This window comes from Bidens hawaiensis, unplaced genomic scaffold (genome assembly GCF_021521415.1).
Source record: "Bidens hawaiensis isolate Kalapana, Puna unplaced genomic scaffold, B.hawaiensis_p1.1 tig00004839_1, whole genome shotgun sequence".
Taxonomy (NCBI): domain Eukaryota; kingdom Viridiplantae; phylum Streptophyta; class Magnoliopsida; order Asterales; family Asteraceae; genus Bidens; species Bidens hawaiensis.
Window position 1 is genome coordinate 1,347,327 of NW_027491303.1, and position 21,972 is coordinate 1,369,298.

Genomic DNA, 21,972 nt, shown 5'->3' on the forward strand with positions numbered 1-21,972 from the left:
TATTACCAATTTACCATAGTGAAGCTATACGGCATATAGTTTTAGGGTTCCAAGCACATACATATGACAGATATAAAAAAATTGACCATATTTCCCCTAATAGCAGAACTAATGACAGCATTAAGCTTAATTCATTCCTTGAATTAGAAACAAGACATGTTTAAATACCATTCTTGCTAGAAAAGAACCATTGATTAAACACAACTCTAACCAATCAAGGGGCCTTTTTCTTTCATAAAATTATAAAAAGATGAACAAGTGACAGATGAAAGTAATCGATATAACGCGATGATCAACGACGTATAAACAAATCATATAAGTTTAAAGTAAAATTACATTTTCATATCGCTCTCTCTTCTTGTAAAAGTATGCAAGCTTCATGTTCAACAAGACATGCTTCAAATTTCAATAAATAACCCAAAGGTGCATCCTTTTCAACTGGAATCATGTTTTTACCTGAAACCAATATCAAATCTTGAAATAAAACCAGCTTCAAAACTTAAAAAGATTAGAATACAAATCATACAATAATAATAATAATAATAATAATAATAATAATAATAATAATAATAATAATAATAATTCTTACAGTGAGATCAAGATTCATCAGTTGGCAGCAAATCAGGAGGACCCGAACCCCCATCTGAAGACTCATTTTCATCATCTCTGGGCTCGGACTCAGGCTCGTCATTATGTGTCTCGCCCCAGAGCCGTGTACTGGGCCTTCTTCTAATGGTCACATGCGCCCGGGCCCGAGATGCTCCGGACCAGCTACTGCTTCTTGAACTAGTTCTCGGTCTGAAAACCCTAATTAGAAAGAAAACGGTCATCCAACCACCTTCATCAAACGATAAGGCACTAGCGTTATTATTATTATCGTTAGTACTATTATTATCTTCACCCCTTTCATCTCCCATTGAAGATTGAAGACTACTTAACAGATCCCCAATATCCCTCTGTCTTTCTAACCGCCTCCAGTCTCGCTGGCGGTCTGGGTCAGATTCAGATGGTCTGACCAACGGGTGCTCCAACCGAGCATGCTTTCTTAGATCCACATACGTACCCGAAAAATTGCACGTCTCACTAGCACAGCTTCTTGATTTGGAGTTCATAAACACGCGCGCAGCCTCCACCACAACCCACCCATTCACCTCACCGCGACATAACGGGCAGACCAGTTTTAACGCGGGTGTGGACCCACCTTCCAGTACCCCCGAAGATGCGGTCTGCAGTAACTCTTGTGCTTCCATCATCTGTTGTGTTTCAGAAGACGCTTTCTGAAACTGGTCAAAACAGTTCGAGTGGCGGTAGCTCGTGTCACACATGAACGGTCGACAACCCTTTTCGTGCGACGAACATAATAGCAATATCGCGTTGTGAGGGTGTTCCATACACACGGGGCATCGGGCTTCTTCCCATTCTTTAATATTCTCGGTTTCTAAGAGGTTTTTAGTTAACGTTCGCCTCGAGCTGTTGCAGGTGTATGGTGAAGTCCAAGATCTATCGATAGACACGGATCGGTCTCTTCTATCTTTTGGCATCTTTAAACACAGTCAATATCTACAAAATATTCAGGAAACCAAACAAATAACATAAACACCCATTTGCAAGTAAAAATCAACATAACAATTAAAGAACATATAAAAACTTCATCATCCAATTGAACAGCATAAAGATCTAGAAAACCCCCAAATTGAAAATCCCTAAAAGTTACAAACTTTATAAATCACAAATACCCCAAATTAATAACCCATTAAGTAGAAATAAAAACCCTAAAAACCAAAGAAAAAACAGTATAGCATCATACAAACTTAAGCACACAAAACCCACATGTATGATGACGAATCGGGTACCGTAGACCAAGAAATTAAAGGGTTTGATGAGAAATATACCGATAAAGATAAATAATCTGGGTTTGGTGAATCGGAAATGATCCGAGAAAGTAGAAATGGAGCTTAATGTGGAATAGTTGTGAAGATGAAGAGAGAGAAGAGGAAAGAAAAAGAAAACTTGGCAGGGTAAAAAGGTGGCTTTATATATACGCTCTCCGGTTATTGAGTTTAAACCGGTTTGTTTTTGTTCATTGGGCGGCGCCGGTTTTGTTTGTCGTCTATGAAGTGAAATCAATTTTCTTTTTTTCTTCCCTTAATTAATATATGACCCTTTTCTTGTGGCTTTCCATTTTTCAACAAAACCATTGGTTGTTGAGCCTCTAACCCAATTTCTTTTTAACGACCGATGAATAAAATTTCGGTTACTCGGGTTAACTCAATAACAAAACAAAAGAAGAAATGCTACCATTACATGCATGACTGCATGTTTCGGGGAAAACCCTTGGTCCGAAGCCCGGAGGCTTATTATGGTAAAACCTAGTTGAGATAGGATTCTAAAGAGGTAGGTCCCAGCAGAGCCCAGTTGGACCCGCAAGACTCTCCTTGAACAGGGACGTCTGCGCAACGACCAACTGCTCCAGCAGGACCCACCATGCTCAGAGAACCTTACGCGCAGTACGCCAGCTGTACCCGCAGGGAAAGCCTCCCAATGGTGAAGTACCCCGCCTGTTCCCGCAGCTGCGGATACAAGCCATCAGGGAAGGCTACCCGCACTAACAGCAAGGCTACACGCACAAGGCATTAGCTACTTCAGTAGTCACATGAAGGAATGAGCAAGGCGGGAATACTCCCGCCTAAATGAGCCAGTCCGTATGCTTCTGGAAGATCTTTCGTACTGTACCTACTAAGGTATGGGCAGAACAGACGATTTGACCAGAACAGCCCATGAACCAATCACAGGTGACAGCTCACCGACAACAGTATGAGGAGGAGCACCCTCTAGTACTGTTTGTCACTATTAGCCGCTGCCTACTCACCAACCCTTACGATGGGACGTGCGCAGCTTACAGTTGGTGGAACAGTGCGTAGCCGGCAGTAAAGGAACAGTGTACAGCCGACCTTGTTACTGTTGGCCGTAGCCTATCCACCAACCAGCATGGCCTGTGCGTAGTCCACTGTTGGTAGAACAGGAATACTATCCAGCCGGCTGTACCTTCTAGGAAACCTACCTTCGGCTATAAATACTCCAACACCTTGGAATGGTAAGGAGATCATCTGATATCTCATCTTATCTAGCAATCTCTTAATATACACTTATATTCAGAGCAATCTAGTCTGATTCTCACGCCGGAGGGTGGTCACAAGGAGGAACCCCCCCCCCCTCTCAGTGACGAGCTTACGGTGTCTGTTTTGCAGGTCATCTGAAGAACAATCTTCTCTGCTGAACCTCATCCTCGTGGGAAACATTACTTAACCCCCAGATTATCTATAATCTGCCCAGGGTTCCACTTAGTGTTTCTTCATTGGCGCCATCCGTGCATAAAAGCTAGAACTAATTCTTAGTTTTTTCAAAATCTCTGAAGAAATGGTTAACGTTACTCCGGTCCCAAGGCCAGTAAACGACCAAGAAACCCCGGTAACCACAACCCCAGCAACTAGGGGAAACACCGGCGGTTATACAAATCTTACGAACACTACCCCGGTTACCCAAGCCAGGGCAAGTGCAGTAAATATTCCACTGGGGTTCACTGACGCCCAGTTGGAGAAACGAACGAGGGTCCCTCGCCAAACACTAGATCAAGTTAAGGCGTGGGCCGAAGCACGTCAGAAAGAGTTCCAAGCTGAGTTGGATGAACGCTTGCGTTCAGTTCAACAGGCTGACGAATTCGGCAGTACTCGCCAACATCTCAATATGAACAGTGAGTGCGAGTACTCAAACGATGAGCGAGAGGAATCCGATACCGATGCAAACCCTCGCCATAAGGCAAAAGGGAAGCGTAAGGAAACGGACTTCCAACCGACAAGGAATTTTGGGGAAGCCTTTAAACCAACAAATGCGGAGAGAAACCTGCGTGACTTCTCCAAAACCTTTAGACCAACTGCTGCAAATGCAGGAAAGTCTAAGTTCGCAAGGGACATTGCGGAAGCAATCGCCCCGAGAAGTGCCAAACAAATGTCCAACATCGGCACTTATGATGGCCTATCCGACCCAGACGACCACTTGAACAGATTCATTGCGGGGCAACCGTCAGTAACTGGACGGAACCCACGTGGTGTTATATGTTCCAGATGACTCTGGTTGGAGCGGCCAGAGCATGGTTCGATCGTTTACCGGTCCACCACATATATGATTGGGCGGACTTTCAAAACAAGTTCATCCAACACTTCAGCCAACAGAGGAAATATACTGAAGAACAGTGGACGATCCTCAACTGCGTCAGAGAGGAGGATGAATCTTTACTAGACTTCATCACTCGCTTCAACTCCAAAAAGCTAAGTCTGGGCAACATAAGTGAAGATCTTGTTCGCGCCGCTTTCATCCAGGGCGCCGAATACCCAGAACTTATCCGCACATTGACGGGTAAGGACGGCATGCCATCCACATGGGATGCCATCATGACGGCGGCCAAGCGCTTTGCCGAGACGGAGAAGCAACTGGGAAGGGATCTTCCCCAGAGTACACACCTCTACACGCAGAGGACTAGAGAAAACAATGTTCGGATCGCCCGGCAGAACAAAAAGAGGAAGCTAGGTATCTGGCAGTCAAGGGTAAACTTTGACACCTCATCTAGCTCTCACCCTCTTGTTGGCGGAAGAAATAACACACACCCTTCAAGCCAAAAACACCGGTGGACGCCACTCACCAAAAGCGTCACGGAGATATTTGCCACTGAAAAGCTACCATGGCCAAAAGCTCCAATGATCCGGCAGCGACCTAATGCGGATCAGAGTAAATCCTGTGACTTCCACGGGACAAAAGGTCATAGTACGGAAGAGTGTACATCCTTGAAGGATATTGTTGAAGCATTCGTCAAGGATGGAAGACTGGCACACCTGGTGGCATCAATCAAGAAGGGAGGAAGGAACGACAACCGGTACCGAGGCAACGGACGAAAGCCCGTTGACATCAGCATCAACATGGTTCATGGTAAGATCAGAGGAAGAAAAAGGCGAACGACAGAACCATGCGCGTGGAAGGAAGCTGAGGTGCGCTTCCCGCGAGTGCCAGGAGGACCCAGCAAAGAAGGCCCTATCGTCATCAAAAGCCAGCTGGGGCACTACATCACTTCTCGCACTCTTGCTGACAACGGCGCCTCGTCAACAGTGATGTACAGGCAGTTCTTCGACAAGCTAGATGACGAAGACAAAGAGCGCCTGGAAACGATCTGTGCCTCGATGGAAGGGTTCGATGGCAGCACAAACACCCCCCTGGGCATCCTATCTTTCCCCGTCACTCTTACGGACGGGAATCACTCACGCACAGAAGACGTGGATTTTGTCGTAATGAGGAAGCCACACCACACATACGACATTCTCTTCGGAAGAGATGGGATGGCAAGATTCAACGCCGTGGTATCCTCAGTCCACGGCATGATGGGATGGCCAACAGCTGAGGGTGTAGCGATGATCACCGGCATTCCCCAGGTATACATCGCATCTGTCTCATCTAAACCCAAACCAAAGATGGCTAAACCAACCATCACCGAACCAGAAAGATGGGCCTTCAACGGCAAATACCCTGACCAGGCCGTTTCCATTGGCCCAACAGTTGTTGATCCCACACGCACCTTACTCAAGCGCTTATTACAAAAAAACGCTGACATCTTCGCGTGGACACCAGCTGACATGACTGGTGTACCCCGAAGTAAGGCAGAGCATAAACTCAAATGCGATCCGGCTGTTACGCCAATCGTACAAAAGCGCAGAGTAATGGGGCCAGAACAAACTAACGCGTGTAGAACCCAAGTCAAGGAACTCCTTGACGCAGGCATCGTACGCGTTAGTAGATATCAAACTTGGGTTGCAAATCCCGTTATGGTACCGAAGAATAACAAACAATGGCGCATGTGCATAGATTTCAAGGACTTGAACAAAGCATGCCCCAAAGATTGTTATACGTTACCCGAAATTGATCTTAAGGTGGATTCGTTGGCACCGTTCCGCCTTAAATGCTTCCTGGACGCGTATAAGGGGTACCATCAAATCCACATGGCCGTTGATGATCAGGACAAAACCGCTTTTCGGATGCCCGATGGCACATTTTGTTACCAAATGATGCCATTCGGACTTAAGAATGCCGGGTCCACATACAAACGCCTGATGGACAACCAGTTTCATGCCCAAATTGGGAGGAACTTGGAAGTCTACATGGATGACTTGGTCATCAAAAGCCCTGACCCAGAAGCGATGTTGAAAGACATCGAAGAAACTTTCAACACGCTCAGGAAGATAAACATGAAGCTCAACCCGAGCAAGTGTGCCTTTGGAATGGAAGAAGGGAAGTTCTTGGGGGTCATCGTCACTAAAGATGGCTTCAGAGCGAACCCTGAAAAGGTCGAAGCCATTATCAAAATGGAATCACCTACTACCATCAAACAGGCTCAGACACTGAATGGACGACTAGTGGCACTTAATCGCTTTTTGGCAAACCACGCGGACAAGTCGTTTCCCTTCGTGTCAACGTTGAGAAACTGTTTAAAGAAAACGCACTTCCGCTGGACACCAGAAGCGGAAGCAGCTTTTCAGGAGATTCGGTCACGCTTGATCGAACTCCCAACGCTCACAGCACCAAAAGCGGGAGAGGAGTTAATCCTATACCTTTCCGCAACAGATAGAGCAACCGGGGCAGTCCTGCTAGTAGAGCGAAAAGGCATCCAGATGCCAATCTATTATGTCAGTCGTATCCTAACAGACGTAGAAACCCGGTACTCTACCCTCGAAAAATTAGTCTTAGCACTTATACATGCTTCATGCAGGTTAAGACGATATTTCCAGGGTCACCCAATCACCATCCTCTCCAACTTCAAACTTGCAAACGTTCTAGGCAAACCCGAGTTATCGGGACGTCTAGCCAAATGGGCAATTGAGTTGGGGGAGTACGCGATAAAGTATAAGCCAAGACCAGCCATAAAAGGCCAGGTTTTGGCCGACTTTATTGCAGAAGTGCCTGCATCGCGGGAAAAAGAGTGCCAGGAAGAGGCTCAACCCTCTCCAGCACAAGACATCAATGATGTCTGGCGACTCTACACTGATGGAGCAGCCAGTAACGAGGGTTCAGGCGCAGGGCTGAAACTAACCAACCCAGCAGGCCAAGAATACACTTACGCTATTCGAATGGATTTTCCAAGTACGAATAACGAAGCCGAGTATGAGGCATTCTTGGCTGGGCTGAGAATTGCGCGCAAGATGGGAGTGAAACACTTGGAAGCCCACGTGGATTCCATGTTAGTAGCCAATCAAATCAACGGGACGTACACGGCCGTGAACGACACAATGGCCCTGTACCTCGCACAAGCAAAATCCCTTATGCGCGATTTCAACGACTGCAAAGTCATACACGTCAAGCGAAGTGAAAACAAATCTGCGGATGCGTTAAGCAAGCTTGCATCGTTAGCCTTCACCCACTTAGGAAAGGACATCCGCATTGAACTCCTCGAGACACCTTCGGTCCCGCACAAGGAAATTTGTGTCATCCAAACCGGCACAGAAACATGGATGACACCAATAATAAAATACCTTGCGGCAGGTACACTACCAGAGTCAAAAGCACAGGCAAGAAAACTACGCTGTAAAGCACTGAATTATCAACTCATCGATGACATCCTTTACAGACGTAACTTTCTTGGCCCGCTCTTAAGATGTGTGGACAATCAAGATGCTGACTACCTCCTAAGGGAAGTACACGAAGGCATCTGTGGAGTACACGCAGGTCCCCGCGCTGTTGTAGCTAAGCTAAACAACGCGGGATATTTTTGGCCGGGGATGCATATGGATGCGCTGGCATACATCAGAAAATGTAGGTCTTGCCAGCTCTACGCACCCAACACGCACCGCCCGAAGAATGAACTTGTTCCAGTCACCTCTTCATGGCCATTTCAGAAGTGGGCCATTGATGTGACAGGCCCATTTCCTACAGCAGCAGGAAATGTTCAGTTCCTAGTGGTAACCATCGACTACTTCACCAAGTGGATAGAAGCAAAACCCTTAGCCCAAACAACCGCGAAACATATCAAAAAATTTATTTGGGAATTTATTATTTGTCGTTTTGGACTTCCACAGAATTTGGTGAGCGATAACGGCACCAACTTTGCTGACAAGAGGCTACAACAGTGGCTGAAAGAACTTCAAATCACCCACACCTTTACCTCAGTGGCACACCCGCAAGGTAATGGTGAGGTGGAAAGAGCAAATAAGAGCATCGTCGAAGGCATCAAGAAAAGACTCTTGGAACACAGGTCCGGCTGGGTGGACGAGCTTCCGCACGTCCTTTGGGCAAACAGAACGCTGAAGAAGGCCAGTACGGGAGAAACCCCGTTCAGTCTCACTTATGACACTGAAGCCATGGTCCCGGTCGAAATTGGTTTACCCTCACCAAGGGTCTTGATTCAGCCAGAAGACAATGATGCGGAAAGACGGTTGGACCTTATGCTAACCGAGGAACGCAGAGACTTAGCCGCAGTGCGTGAAGAGAACTACAAGCGACAAATGCAAAAGTACTACAACACGCGGGTAAAACTCTGCAACTTCAATGTAGGAGACTACATACTGCGTAACAACGAGGCTTCGAACCAAGAATGCCCGGGAAAGCTGGCCCCGGTCTGGGAAGGGCCATACATTATCAAAGAAGTCCTGGGAAAGGGCGCATACCGGCTCGAAAGGCTCGATGGCACTCCCATCCCAAGAACATGGAATGGAGCTCAATTACGCAAATGTTATATGTAGATCAATTCCAAACTTGTAAAGAAAAGGCCTAGGGCCACTTCTAATGGAAATGATTCTCCTTTCACAATGTGTTGATAGCCTTACCTTTATACTTATGAACTTCCCACACTAATGTGCCGGTATTCACCGCATAAATGGGGAAGAAGTAAGTCATTACGTGTGGAAGGCGGCAAAACCCGCATAAACACAACGCTATAAATCTCAAGTTTTAAGGAAAACCTACACGCAAGTCAGATGTAAGTAAAGTTTAGCCATCCTGGTAAGTGCAAGTGACGGTCTTACCCGCACAATCACGAACAAGGAAGCAAAACTTCAACCTATCATCTACCACGTTCAAAGGTTAACTTATTCTGAACACTTAGAAAATTTCAATGGAAAAGATGAGGAAAACTTCCACGCAGGTCAGATATAAGTAAAGTTAAGCCATCCTACTAAGTGTAAGTGACGGTCATACCCGCACAATCATGAAAGAGGAAGCGAAAAAACTTATAATTTACCACGTTAAAAAGTTAACTTATCGAAGTACTAAAGAAATTGCTAAGTTAGATTAAAACATGCGTAAAATAAACAAGGCAAAGAACTAACACAATCTTTATTCCATCAAATTCAAATATTACAAAGATAGCTATACAAAAGCAAAAATCTACGCTAATGGTGGAAAGGGATCTTCAGAATCAAGCTTCAGGACCACTTCCACTTGGACCCGCTCCATCAGTAGAGCGTGGTGGTTCAAGAAAAGCTTTAAGGATAGCTAGCCCATCATCAGCAGCAGCGACTTCGTTCACCTTCTCCACCACCGGATGCGGGAAGGCGGCATACTGGTTCACTGCTTGGTCATAAACAGCTTCAGTATCCACATCATACAAAGGGAAGTTGGAAGGCGGGATGCCTTTCTCAACGAACCCTAGACCAAGCAGAAAGCCGGCCTTTTCCCCATCCTCATGAGAAGCGTTGAGGGCTGCGCTCATGGCATCGTCATAAGACGTCTCTGAGAAGACCCGATGCACAACCTACAAAGAAAAAATACAAGTATCAAAACCTTTTCTATTTACAAAGAAAAGCGTAAAGAAATGAAAAGCTTACCTGAGACAACGCTTCTCGAAGAAGCCATTCCTTGGTAACCAGAGCTTCTTGGAGGGCGGCTTGAGCTTGGGTACAGGCGCGTTCGACTTCACTTTTATTGAGGTTGGCAAGCAACACTTCCTTTGCAGCAGCCTCTTCGACGCCCTTTAGCTTCCGCTCAGTATGGTCAAGCACGCCCCTCTGGTCCTGGATCTCTTGGAGCTTCTTCGCGTCCTCCATCGCCAAGGCATCATGAGCCTGTTGAAGCGCCTGTAATTTAGCTTTAAGTTCCTCATTCTCGAGGCGTAGAGGCTCAGCAACAGCTTCAGCCTTGGTGGCCCTTTCAGTTGCGTTCCTGGCAGTTTCCTTAGCCAGCCGAAGCTGTTCATTAACAGCTTGGGCAGCCTTGGAAAGGGCCTCGAGACGGGCCTGAACCTCAACTTCAAGGGCCTTGAACGCCTTCTCCTTCTCTGCAGCCGCGGCGGAAAGCCTCCTGTTCTCCTCCCGGACAGCCCGCGCCTGAGCCACTTCTTGAATGCGAGCTGCTTTTAACTTGTCATTTTCACGACAAAGCAGCTCGACGCGCGGCTGCATCCGAGCCAGGAGAACCCGAAGCTCATTGGTTAGCCTACCCTCCTGGTAGCTAGCCATGGCTTCCCCCAACGCACCACTGGGAGCTGCATGACGAGCCCAATCCACGCACTCCACAGGGGTGCGAAGGGTTGTTCCTCGGCGGATGTTCCATCGTGGAACATACACTTCATTGGAATCCGACACTGCAAAAAACAAAAAGCAGTTAGGAAAAGATGATAAAAAAACAAATATAATAATAGGCCAAGAGAACCCTACGCACCTGTAGGGTCAATAACAGGCCGATAGCCGCCAAACCCGTCACCTGAACCCAAGGGAAATCCGTCCAAGAGGTCAGGTAGACGGGAAGGAGGCAGAGGTTGGCGAGAAGCCCCATGCATACCTGAAGGATCGGCCGTCGAGGCCGATGACGGAGGAGGCATGGTGAAGTCCGCCGCGGTCGCCGCTGCGGGGTCCGCAGCAAAAGTAACCGCCGGCTCGGTGAAAGATGCGGTAAAAATGGCACTCACAGCCGGCGGTGACGTCATCACAGCTGGAACAGTCGGCTCAAAGGAGTGAGCAACTGAACCAGCGGAAGCAGGCGCAGGCGCCTGGGTCGTCGCCTCAGGTAGGCTGACCAAGCCTACCGTCATGGGCGGAGGGGTACTCCTCCCCGCTCCACCCTGGAATGCGTCAACATCCACGCCTGCACAAAGAAAAGTATTAAAGATGGAAAACTATGAAGTTAAAAATAAAGTTTGTACTTACGGGTTTTCTTGAGCCTGAAAGTGCGGACAGGCGGGGATGAACCCGATGGAGCCGGCCTCTTTGCGCCGCTCACCGTCGTCATCCGGGGCTCTCCGGAGGTGACAGTCGTCACAGCCTCCGGAGCGGTGGTCTTCTCACCACCGGGGTTCCCCGCCACCTCTTCGCTCTCAGGCTCGGAGTCAGACCGAGGCACCGGATCGGCAGTGGAGGCCACCTTCTTCTTCCCCTTCCCGCCGGCAGCCTTCTTCTTCCGCACCAACGGAGGACCATCTGCGGATTCCTCATCAGAACATAAGATTAGAGGAATTCCAGCAGAGGTTTCAACATTGAGGGGTCGAGGATTGAATAGCGCCTTACCTGGCCGCCTGGCGCTCAGGATCTCGTGGCCCAGCGGGTAGACCTCCACGAACCGATCCGCCGTTTGTTCTAGGATGGGCAACTCGTCCTCGTCTAGAGCGCGAGTACCCATCCGGGCGGGACCGTCAGCCTCCCGCGTGTCACACCCTCAAAATCCACTAACGGAGTTTTACCGTCAGAGGGTGTGAACTGGCAGGATCGGAATCATTAGTTATAACCAAACCAAAGAAAACGTTTAAATGAAAAATAAGTGCGGAAGCGTAAAACCTTAATTCAAAAGTTGCGTCACGCAGGACGACTTAAAACCAAATGTAAATGTTAAAATTAAGTTTGCAGAGTAAGATGTTTAACAATTAATGCATGCTCCTAAACCGCCCGCCCGCCTCGGCTACCTGAGAATAACATACTAAAAGGGGTCAACACAAGGTTGGTGAGTTCACAAGTTAAATAAGGTAAATTGTTTAGCGTTTTGCGTAACCTCGTTACGATGTTTAAATGTTGCGTAACCCCGTTACGACGTTTGAGTGTGTAACCACGTTACAGCGTTTAAGTGTTGCGTAACCCCGTTACGGCGTTTGAGTGTGTAACCACGTTACAGCGTTTAAGTGTTGCATTACCAGATAGTGTTATGTCAAATTATATATCGATAGGTAGCTAATCTATACAACAAGTATTACTAAGTGGTTCGAGACCGAAGCTGACTGTTTATCAAGTGCCCGTCACCAGGTCAACCCAGACCATGGTAAGTGTTAGCCAAAATTACACCCACTCAACCTCCAGTTGAGCTTAGCGTCGGGTGGGGTTTGTCAAACCCAGTAGTACTACTCAACAGTGACTCGCTATTCCAAATATTAACCGGTTCGATGCGTGGGACTTCAAGGGTTACGTGCCGCTTAGCCTCTACAAGTGATATATATAATTTATAACAAAATCTTAAATATGTGTTTATCTCAAAAATGCGTTTATCGGAGTATGTTATCTCCCCCAAGTGAAAAACGTTTGAAAACAGTTCAAAGAGCGGGGTAAGTGAACTCACTGTTTGCGAAGAATATTCCAAATTAGATCACCGAGTGATGCGCGTCGTAGAAAACTCTCTAGCGTTCTAAAATAACAAAGAGATTTTCTAAGTATCGGAACGTTTAACGAGTCTCTAGACTCGGCACATAATACCTATGCACGTATCATGTTTCGTGTTTCGTTTGTGAACCGTGTGTGATTTAAACAAGTACAATTGTGATACGATACACGAGTGAGCAATTACTTTCGTGTCATGTATTAATAACATACTTACAAGCAATTATTCCCGTAAGGGCATTTTGGTCAACAAACAAAGACTAACTAACCATTATTCCCCATAAGGGCAATTTGGTCAATTCATGGCAATCAAACTAGCAACTATTCCCCGCAAGGGTATTTTGGTCAAAATACAACAATTATATAAAAACTATCATATTTCATGCATTCCTACACAACTCAGCAGCTAGTTTCATTGTGACAGAATTTCTACTTGAAAGATTGTACTATTTCACCGATCATATCATCTCAATTAATTCACCAAAAATCACCACTGAAACATACATGTCTTAGGTTTCCAGAACATATTTTATATTATTTTTATTCCATATAGATTTCTCATAATGATCAAAACACTACAGTAAACTCATATCAGTCAGATTCATGCACAACAGAATGTTATTTGCAATTCCCGGTAAACGAAAAATCCAATAAATGCAAGACCACTTGGGTTTGGTTCCTAACTCAGTGAGTAAACTTCCAGAAGTGGAACCAACCCAATTGGCCTCGTAGTTCATGAGATATAGAATTTACAATATAACCTAACAGCAGGTCTAACAGCTCAGCTTTGCATCACGTTTTTGTAAAATCATAAAAGTATACTTCCACTTATCCAAAAATTATGAATTTATACTTTATAGAAACTAGACTCAACCTAGTTTACTGCAGTACCCACAATCTCAATCAATTTTCACGTTTACACTTCGTTACAGTCAGTTAAACATCGTATATATATTCTGTCCAGAATCTGTTCACATCAAAACTCAACATCATAACAATCTATGAACTATCATGCATCCATATAACCCTCTAGACACCATAACTACTATCCATGCATATAAATCACACCATACATACAAGATTAGGGTTTGTGTTTTAATTCAAATCAAGAACAACAATCAATCATGTATCAATATCAATCTAGTTATCACTTTATCATCAAATCAATTCAAGAATCACATGAACAATATAACACCTAGAATCGGCCAGCTAGGGTTTGTTATTAACCCAACAAACATCAAATTCAATCAACAAGGATGTGAAGGATGATCAAATATACCTTCCTAGCACTTAGTTCTTGGATCAAAGACTTGAATTGATGGTGTATGTGGGTGTTCTTGTGGACGGCAGCCGTGGAGAAGGGAGGTGAGAGAGAGCCGATCGGAACTTGTAGGTTAGGGTTAGGATAATAATAATAGTTAGGGTTAAGTTAATAATATATTTATAGATATACAAGTTACATTCTAATCCCTCTACTTTCCAAGTGTTGTTTTTCTAGAACATTCTATCATACTTGCACAATAAGTTAACATGACCATAATATTATCACATAGCACATAATCCTAACACATAGTAATCACATAGTTCGTGTTTTGACGTTTGTCGTTTATTTATCAACTCGTTTGCGTCAACTCGTTTGCGTTTCGGTGCAAATCCCGAAAGACTACCCATGTAGTGAGTGTTAAGCGTCATTTAAACCCTAGTTTAAATGTAATGAAGTGTGCGTTATAGATTCAACGATCTTAAAGTTTGAATTGACGGAGTTGAGTTAACGGAGTTAACCTGGAATTGACGATTGTCACATCATTCCCTTGTTAAAGAATTTTCGTCCCGAAAATTTGAGTCAAGTCGTGATGAGAGTCTGAAAGAGTAAGAAGAAAAATTTCAGTTTGTCATATCATCCCCTAGTAAAAAGAAATTTCGTCCCGAAATTTAATTCATACCTTCGGTGATGTTTGACGGTTTGCCGGGTTTCGCGGTTTTCGGTGTTTGGTTAGCCCTTCAAAAAGGTGGGGATACTTTTTCATCATTTGATCCTCGCGTTCCCACGTGAACTCCGGTCCACGTCTCGAGTTCCAACGAACCTTAACGATTGGAATTTTGCTGTGTTTGAGTGTTTTGGTTTCCCAATCCAAAACTTCGACTGATTCCTCAATGAACCGTAACTGTTCATCAACTTGCAGTTCCTCCAAAGGGACTACTTAGGTTTCATCAGATAGGCCTTTCTTCAAATTTGATACGTGGAATACATCGTGTACGCCACTGAGTTCTGTTGGTAGGTCCAGTCGGTACGCCACCGGACCAATGCGCTCAGTTATCCGGTACGGACCAACATACCGTGGGTTGAGTTTGTTTCGCTTACCAAAGCGAACCACACCTTTCCAAGGTGAGACTTTGAGTAACACCCGATCGTTTACTTGAAATTCGAGAGGTTTTCGGCGCTTGTCGGCGTAACTCTTTTGGCGATCTCGTGCTGCTGCCATGCGATTTCGGATTTGAACGATCTTTTCCGAGGTTTCGAGTACCAGTTCCGGACCAGTGATTTGGCTATCACCCACCTCTGCCCAGCAGAGTGGTGATCGACACTTCCGTCCGTACAGCGCTTCAAACGGTGCTGCCTTAATACTTGCGTGGTAGCTGTTATTATACGAAAACTCTACCAAGGGTAAGTGGGGTTCCCAACTCTTTCCGAAATCTAAGACGCATGCACGCAACATATCCTCCAGGGTCTGGATAGTCCGTTCACTTTGCCCATCCGTCTGAGGATGGTATGCGGTACTCATATCAAGACGTGTGCCCAGTGCGCTTTGCAGCGACTTCCAAAAGTGTGAGGTAAAACGAGAATCTCGATCGGAAATGATCGAGACAGGCACTCCGTGTCTCGACACTACTTCCTTCATGTAGACACGAGTCAGTCATTCCATTTTGTCTGTTTCTTTAATTGCTAAGAAGTGTGCCGATTTAGTCAATCGGTCAACGATCACCCAGATGGTATCGCATCCCGTCGGTGTCTTAGGCAAACCCGTAATAAAGTCCATTGAGATTTGTTCCCATTTCCACATTGGGAGTTCCGGTTGTTGCAGTAGACCAGATGGTTTCTGGTATTCTATCTTGACTCTGGCACAAGTCAAGCATTTGCTCACGTAGGTGGCGATGTCGGCTTTCATGTTCGGCCACCAGTAAAGTGCCTTTAAATCATGATACATTTTATCTGAGCCAGGGTGGATAGAATATCGGGACTTGTGAGCTTCGTCCATCACTAGAGTTCTCAACTCTCCGTATCGTGGAACCCAAATCCGGTTCTCAAAATATCGGACCCCGTCCGATCTGGTTTCAAGTTGCTTGCTCATGCCCCGCATGAGTTCCGATGGAAGATTATCATCTTTCAAAGCTTCCAGTTGCGCATCGCGAATCTGATCGGGTAAGCTGGCATGAATCGTAAGTTGCAATGCTCTTACTCGTCTGGGTTTATCTGTTTCTTTTCTGCTGAGGGCGTCGGCCACCACATTGGCCTTGCCCGGGTGGTACTTGATGGCACAATCATAATCTTTGAGCAGCTCGACCCAACGACGCTGTCGCATGTTCAGCTCCTTCTGATCGTAGATATGTTGGAGACTCTTGTGGTCGGTGTAAATGGTAAACTTGGTACCGTACAAGTAATGCCTCCATATCTTAAGAGCAAACACCACAGCTCCGAGTTCCAAATCATGGGTCGTGTAGTTCTTCTCGTGAACCCGTAGTTGTCTAGAGGCGTAGGCTATAACCTTCTCGAGTTGCATCAGCACACAACCGAGACCTTGTATAGATGCGTCACAGTGTACCTCAAAGTTTTCCGTTCCCTCGGGGAGAGCTAAAATAGGGGCGCTACAAAGCTTGGTTTTCAACAGTTGAAAAGCGGTTTCTTGCGCGTCACCCCAGTTGTACTTAGTGCCCTTGTGAGTCAAAGCGGTGAGGGGTTGAGCAATCTTTGAAAATCCCTCGATGAAACGCCGATAGTAGCCGGCTAATCCTAGGAATTGTCGCACCTCAGTCGGAGTCTTAGGTGCTTCCCAGTTTTTGATGGCCTCTACCTTACCGGGATCGACATGGATACCATTCTCGTTGATCACATGTCCTAAGAAGTGAACCTCGCGAAGCCAAAATTCACATTTCGAGAGTTTAGCATACAGTTGTTCCTTCTTCAGTAGTTCCAGGATTATCCTTAAATGCTCTTCGTGGTCAGTCTCGTTCTTGGAGTAGACGAGAATATCATCAATGAAAACAATCACAAACTTGTCGAGGTACGCCTTGCATACTCGATTCATGAGATCCATAAATACGGCTGGTGCGTTGGTTAGGCCAAAAGGCATAACCGAAAACTCGTAGTGACCATACCGTGTTCTGAAAGCCGTTTTTGAAATATCTTCTTCGCGCACTCTCAGCTGGTGATAACCGGATCGTAGATCGATCTTCGAGTAGTAACTCGATCCCTGAAGCTGGTCAAACAAATCATCAATTCGGGGTAAAGGATAACGGTTCTTGACCGTCACTTTGTTCAACTCCCGGTAGTCGATGCACATTCGGAAAGTCCCGTCTTTCTTTCGAACAAACAAGACAGGGGCTCCCCATGGCGATGAGCTAGGTCGGATAAAACCTTTATCCAACAAATCTTGCAACTGGGTGGACAACTCCTGAAGTTCCGCCGGTGCGAGCCGATACGGGGCTCGTGCTATGGGTGCTGCACCGGGTGTCAACTCGATTTGGAATTCGACTTGACGAATAGGAGGGAGTCCGGGCAAATCCTCCGGGAAAACTTCCGGAAAGTCTCGCACAACCGGTATGTCTTCAATTCGTTTCTCCTCCGCGGGTTTCTCAACAATCTGCGCCAAAATTGCCGGATGACCCTTTCGTAGATACTTCTGTGCTTTCATAAGGGTAATGACGCTGGTGGTCATGCCGCTTCTCTCGCCTCGGACCGAAATGATCTCGCCGGAAGGGGTGGTAATATGGACTATCTTATCATGGCATATAATCTCCGCTCGGTTCTCGGATAACCAGTCCATGCCGACAACGACATCGAAACTACTAAGCGTAAAAGGAATAAGGTCGATGTCAAAGACATGACCTGACAGTTTCAACTTACATCCCGCAAGTATATGAGTTGTTACTACAGTTTTACCATTAGCTAATTCAACAGGAAACTTAGCGTCTAACGGGGTTGGAGTAAGGTCTAAAAGTTGGCTAAAGGCTTTCGACACAAAACTCCTATCAGCTCCAGTGTCAAACAAAATAGAAGCAAAATAATCGTTTACAGGGAACTTACCGGACACCACATGCGGATCATTGCGGGCTTGACCCGATCCAATCACAAACGCTCTTCCTTTGCCATTTCCTCCACCGTTACTGCCACTTCCATTGCCCCCATTGTTGTCATTACGTTTCAGCTTGGGGCAATCCTTCCGGAAATGACCTTCCTGTCCACATTCAAAACATCCCTTAGTCGTCATCGGTGGCTTAGGAGCACCCTTCGCCGCAAGGTCTCCTCTACATTCCTTCGCTTGGTGACCTATCTTTCCGCATCTTTGACACTTGACACGGTCACACTGACCAACATGATGAAAGTTGCACCTGTTGCACTTTGGATATTTCCCAGCATATCCGCTCGAAACCTGCCCGCTACCGTTGTTGTTGGAGTTGTTGTTGTTGTGATTCTGAGTGTTAAAGCTCCGGGTGAACTCGGGTTTACGGTAGTGTTGTTGCGGTGGGAGGTTCGAGGATGAAGATCTGGTGTTGTCGAACTTTCTCTTCCCGCTGTTCGGGTTGCTGTTGTTGTTACTGTTGCTGACGTGGTCATTACTCGGGTTGTCACGGGCTTTAACAGTCGAACCCCTCGGTGGTAACGCACCCTGGGTCACAGCCTGATCCGTCAGTTTGTGAGCCAAACGGATCGCTTGTTGGATCGTGGCTGGTCTGGAAGACGTCACCATACCCTGAATCTGTGGTGCTAACCCATCAATGTACATCTCTATTCTCTTGCTCGGCGGATCCACCATCCGCGGACACATCACAACCACATATTAGTCTAAGTAAAAATTCATTATTAAAACCATTGTATTCGCTACAAAGTATTTCCAATCAATCCTTAAAATCATAGAAAAATAATAGTTAGGATGGAGACAACCCCTCCATCTAAGTGTCATCATCACTAGATGTCGTCATCGGAGGACACCTCTGAATGTGCCTCCTCCTCAGCCGGTTCCTCCTCCGGCTCCTCTTCGGGATCTTCCTCGGGATCCTCCTCAGGCTCCTCTTCGGGATCTTCTTCAGGTTCCTCTTCAGGCTCTGCCTCGGGTTCTGCTGCGTTCTGGGCAAGTTGCATTTGTAGGATATCGCAACGTTCTAACGCTATTTCGGTTCGGGTCCTTGCTTCTTGGAGTTGCTCTTGCAAGTCTATCATCTCGGCTTGCATCTTCATCATAACCTTGGTTTGTTGCTCACTAGTCTCTTGCATTTCTTTCGTTGCCGCTGCCATGCGGGCAATCTCCTCCTGAGTCTCGGTTCCATCTTTAAACAGTCTGGCAACATTTTCTCTAGTGTAGCGCATGTAACCCACATCACGCTCCAAACAAGAAACGACAGCTGCGAGAACTCGCTCTACAGGTTCGGGTATAGGTGGTAGAGTGTTAGGGTAAGCAGGGTGGTTCGGGTGAGGCAATGGGGGAACTTGTTCACGGTAGACCATACGTCTGATCATGTTGGGGTACCACTCCCAGCTAACGTCGTTGTCATACAAGCCTCCGGATAGGCGGTACCTCTTCGGTGCAGGAGCTTCGAGTTCCGGGACTACGTGGGGTGGCGAGGCAGTAGGTAACTGCGGTTCCTTCCCGTGAGCATGCATCATCGAATCGGATGATGATGAGGGTGGCGTCGACATTTCTACAGGTAAGCCGTGTATATGCGCGCGTATGAGCGAAAGAGGTAAGAGATAAGATTACAAGACTACACAAACCTATGCAGTGCGTATTATTATAACTAATGGGTCGTCGCGGTTATAGTCTAGTATGCATGCAGTTTCTAGTTCGCTATAACCAATGGCTCTGATACCAATCTGTCACACCCTCAAAATCCACTAACGGAGTTTTACCGTCAGAGGGTGTGAACTGGCAGGATCGGAATCATTAGTTATAACCAAACCAAAGAAAACGTTTAAATGAAAAATAAGTGCGGAAGCGTAAAACCTTAATTCAAAAGTTGCGTCACGCAGGACGACTTAAAACCAAATGTAAATGTTAAAATTAAGTTTGCAGAGTAAGATGTTTAACAATTAATGCATGCTCCTAAACCGCACGCCCGCCTCGGCTACCTGAGAATAACATACTAAAAGGGGTCAACACAAGGTTGGTGAGTTCACAAGTTAAATAAGGTAAATTGTTTAGCGTTTTGCGTAACCTCGTTACGATGTTTAAATGTTGCGTAACCCCGTTACGACGTTTGAGTGTGTAACCACGTTACAGCGTTTAAGTGTTGCGTAACCCCGTTACGGCGTTTGAGTGTGTAACCACGTTACAGCGTTTAAGTGTTGCATTACCAGATAGTGTTATGTCAAATTATATATCGATAGGTAGCTAATCTATACAACAAGTATTACTAAGTGGTTCGAGACCGAAGCTGACTGTTTATCAAGTGCCCGTCACCAGGTCAACCCAGACCATGGTAAGTGTTAGCCAAAATTACACCCACTCAACCTCCAGTTGAGCTTAGCGTCGGGTGGGGTTTGTCAAACCCAGTAGTACTACTCAACAGTGACTCGCTATTCCAAATATTAACCGGTTCGATGCGTGGGACTTCAAGGGTTACGTGCCGCTTAGCCTCTACAAGTGATATATATAATTTATAACAAAATCTTAAATATGTGTTTATCTCAAAAATGCGTTTATCGGAGTATGTTATCTCCCCCAAGTGAAAAACGTTTGAAAACAGTTCAAAGAGCGGGGTAAGTGAACTCACTGTTTGCGAAGAATATTCCAAATTAGATCACCGAGTGATGCGCGTCGTAGAAAACTCTCTAGCGTTCTAAAATAACAAAGAGATTTTCTAAGTATCGGAACGTTTAACGAGTCTCTAGACTCGGCACATAATACCTATGCACGTATCATGTTTCGTGTTTCGTTTGTGAACCGTGTGTGATTTAAACAAGTACAATTGTGATACGATACACGAGTGAGCAATTACTTTCGTGTCATGTATTAATAACATACTTACAAGCAATTATTCCCGTAAGGGCATTTTGGTCAACAAACAAAGACTAACTAACCATTATTCCCCATAAGGGCAATTTGGTCAATTCATGGCAATCAAACTAGCAACTATTCCCCGCAAGGGTATTTTGGTCAAAATACAACAATTATATAAAAACTATCATATTTCATGCATTCCTACACAACTCAGCAGCTAGTTTCATTGTGACAGAATTTCTACTTGAAAGATTGTACTATTTCACCGATCATATCATCTCAATTAATTCACCAAAAATCACCACTGAAACATACATGTCTTAGGTTTCCAGAACATATTTTATATTATTTTTATTCCATATAGATTTCTCATAATGATCAAAACACTACAGTAAACTCATATCAGTCAGATTCATGCACAACAGAATGTTATTTGCAATTCCCGGTAAACGAAAAATCCAATAAATGCAAGACCACTTGGGTTTGGTTCCTAACTCAGTGAGTAAACTTCCAGAAGTGGAACCAACCCAATTGGCCTCGTAGTTCATGAGATATAGAATTTACAATATAACCTAACAGCAGGTCTAACAGCTCAGCTTTGCATCACGTTTTTGTAAAATCATAAAAGTATACTTCCACTTATCCAAAAATTACGAATTTATACTTTATAGAAACTAGACTCAACCTAGTTTACTGCAGTACCCACAATCTCAATCAATTTTCACGTTTACACTTCGTTACAGTCAGTTAAACATCGTATATATATTCTGTCCAGAATCTGTTCACATCAAAACTCAACATCATAACAATCTATGAACTATCATGCATCCATATAACCCTCTAGACACCATAACTACTATCCATGCATATAAATCACACCATACATACAAGATTAGGGTTTGTGTTTTAATTCAAATCAAGAACAACAATCAATCATGTATCAATATCAATCTAGTTATCACTTTATCATCAAATCAATTCAAGAATCACATGAACAATATAACACCTAGAATCGGCCAGCTAGGGTTTGTTATTAACCCAACAAACATCAAATTCAATCAACAAGGATGTGAAGGATGATCAAATATACCTTCCTAGCACTTAGTTCTTGGATCAAAGACTTGAATTGATGGTGTATGTGGGTGTTCTTGTGG

At 45.3% G+C, this 21,972-nt stretch overlaps 1 protein-coding gene across 1 annotated transcript; it reads right to left on the reverse strand.

Annotated features, from left to right (window-relative positions):
* Nucleotides 1-208: 208 nt before the first annotated feature.
* On the reverse strand, nucleotides 209-1,585 carry LOC143628234 (uncharacterized). Its single transcript, XM_077097875.1, has 2 exons — nucleotides 590-1,585; nucleotides 209-456 (listed from the first exon to the last, which is right to left on the reverse strand). The coding sequence occupies exon 1, from the start codon at nucleotides 1,539-1,541 to the stop codon at nucleotides 597-599; it is 945 nt and encodes a 314-aa protein (XP_076953990.1). The 5' UTR covers nucleotides 1,542-1,585; the 3' UTR covers nucleotides 209-456; nucleotides 590-596.
* Nucleotides 1,586-21,972: the final 20,387 nt, after the last annotated feature.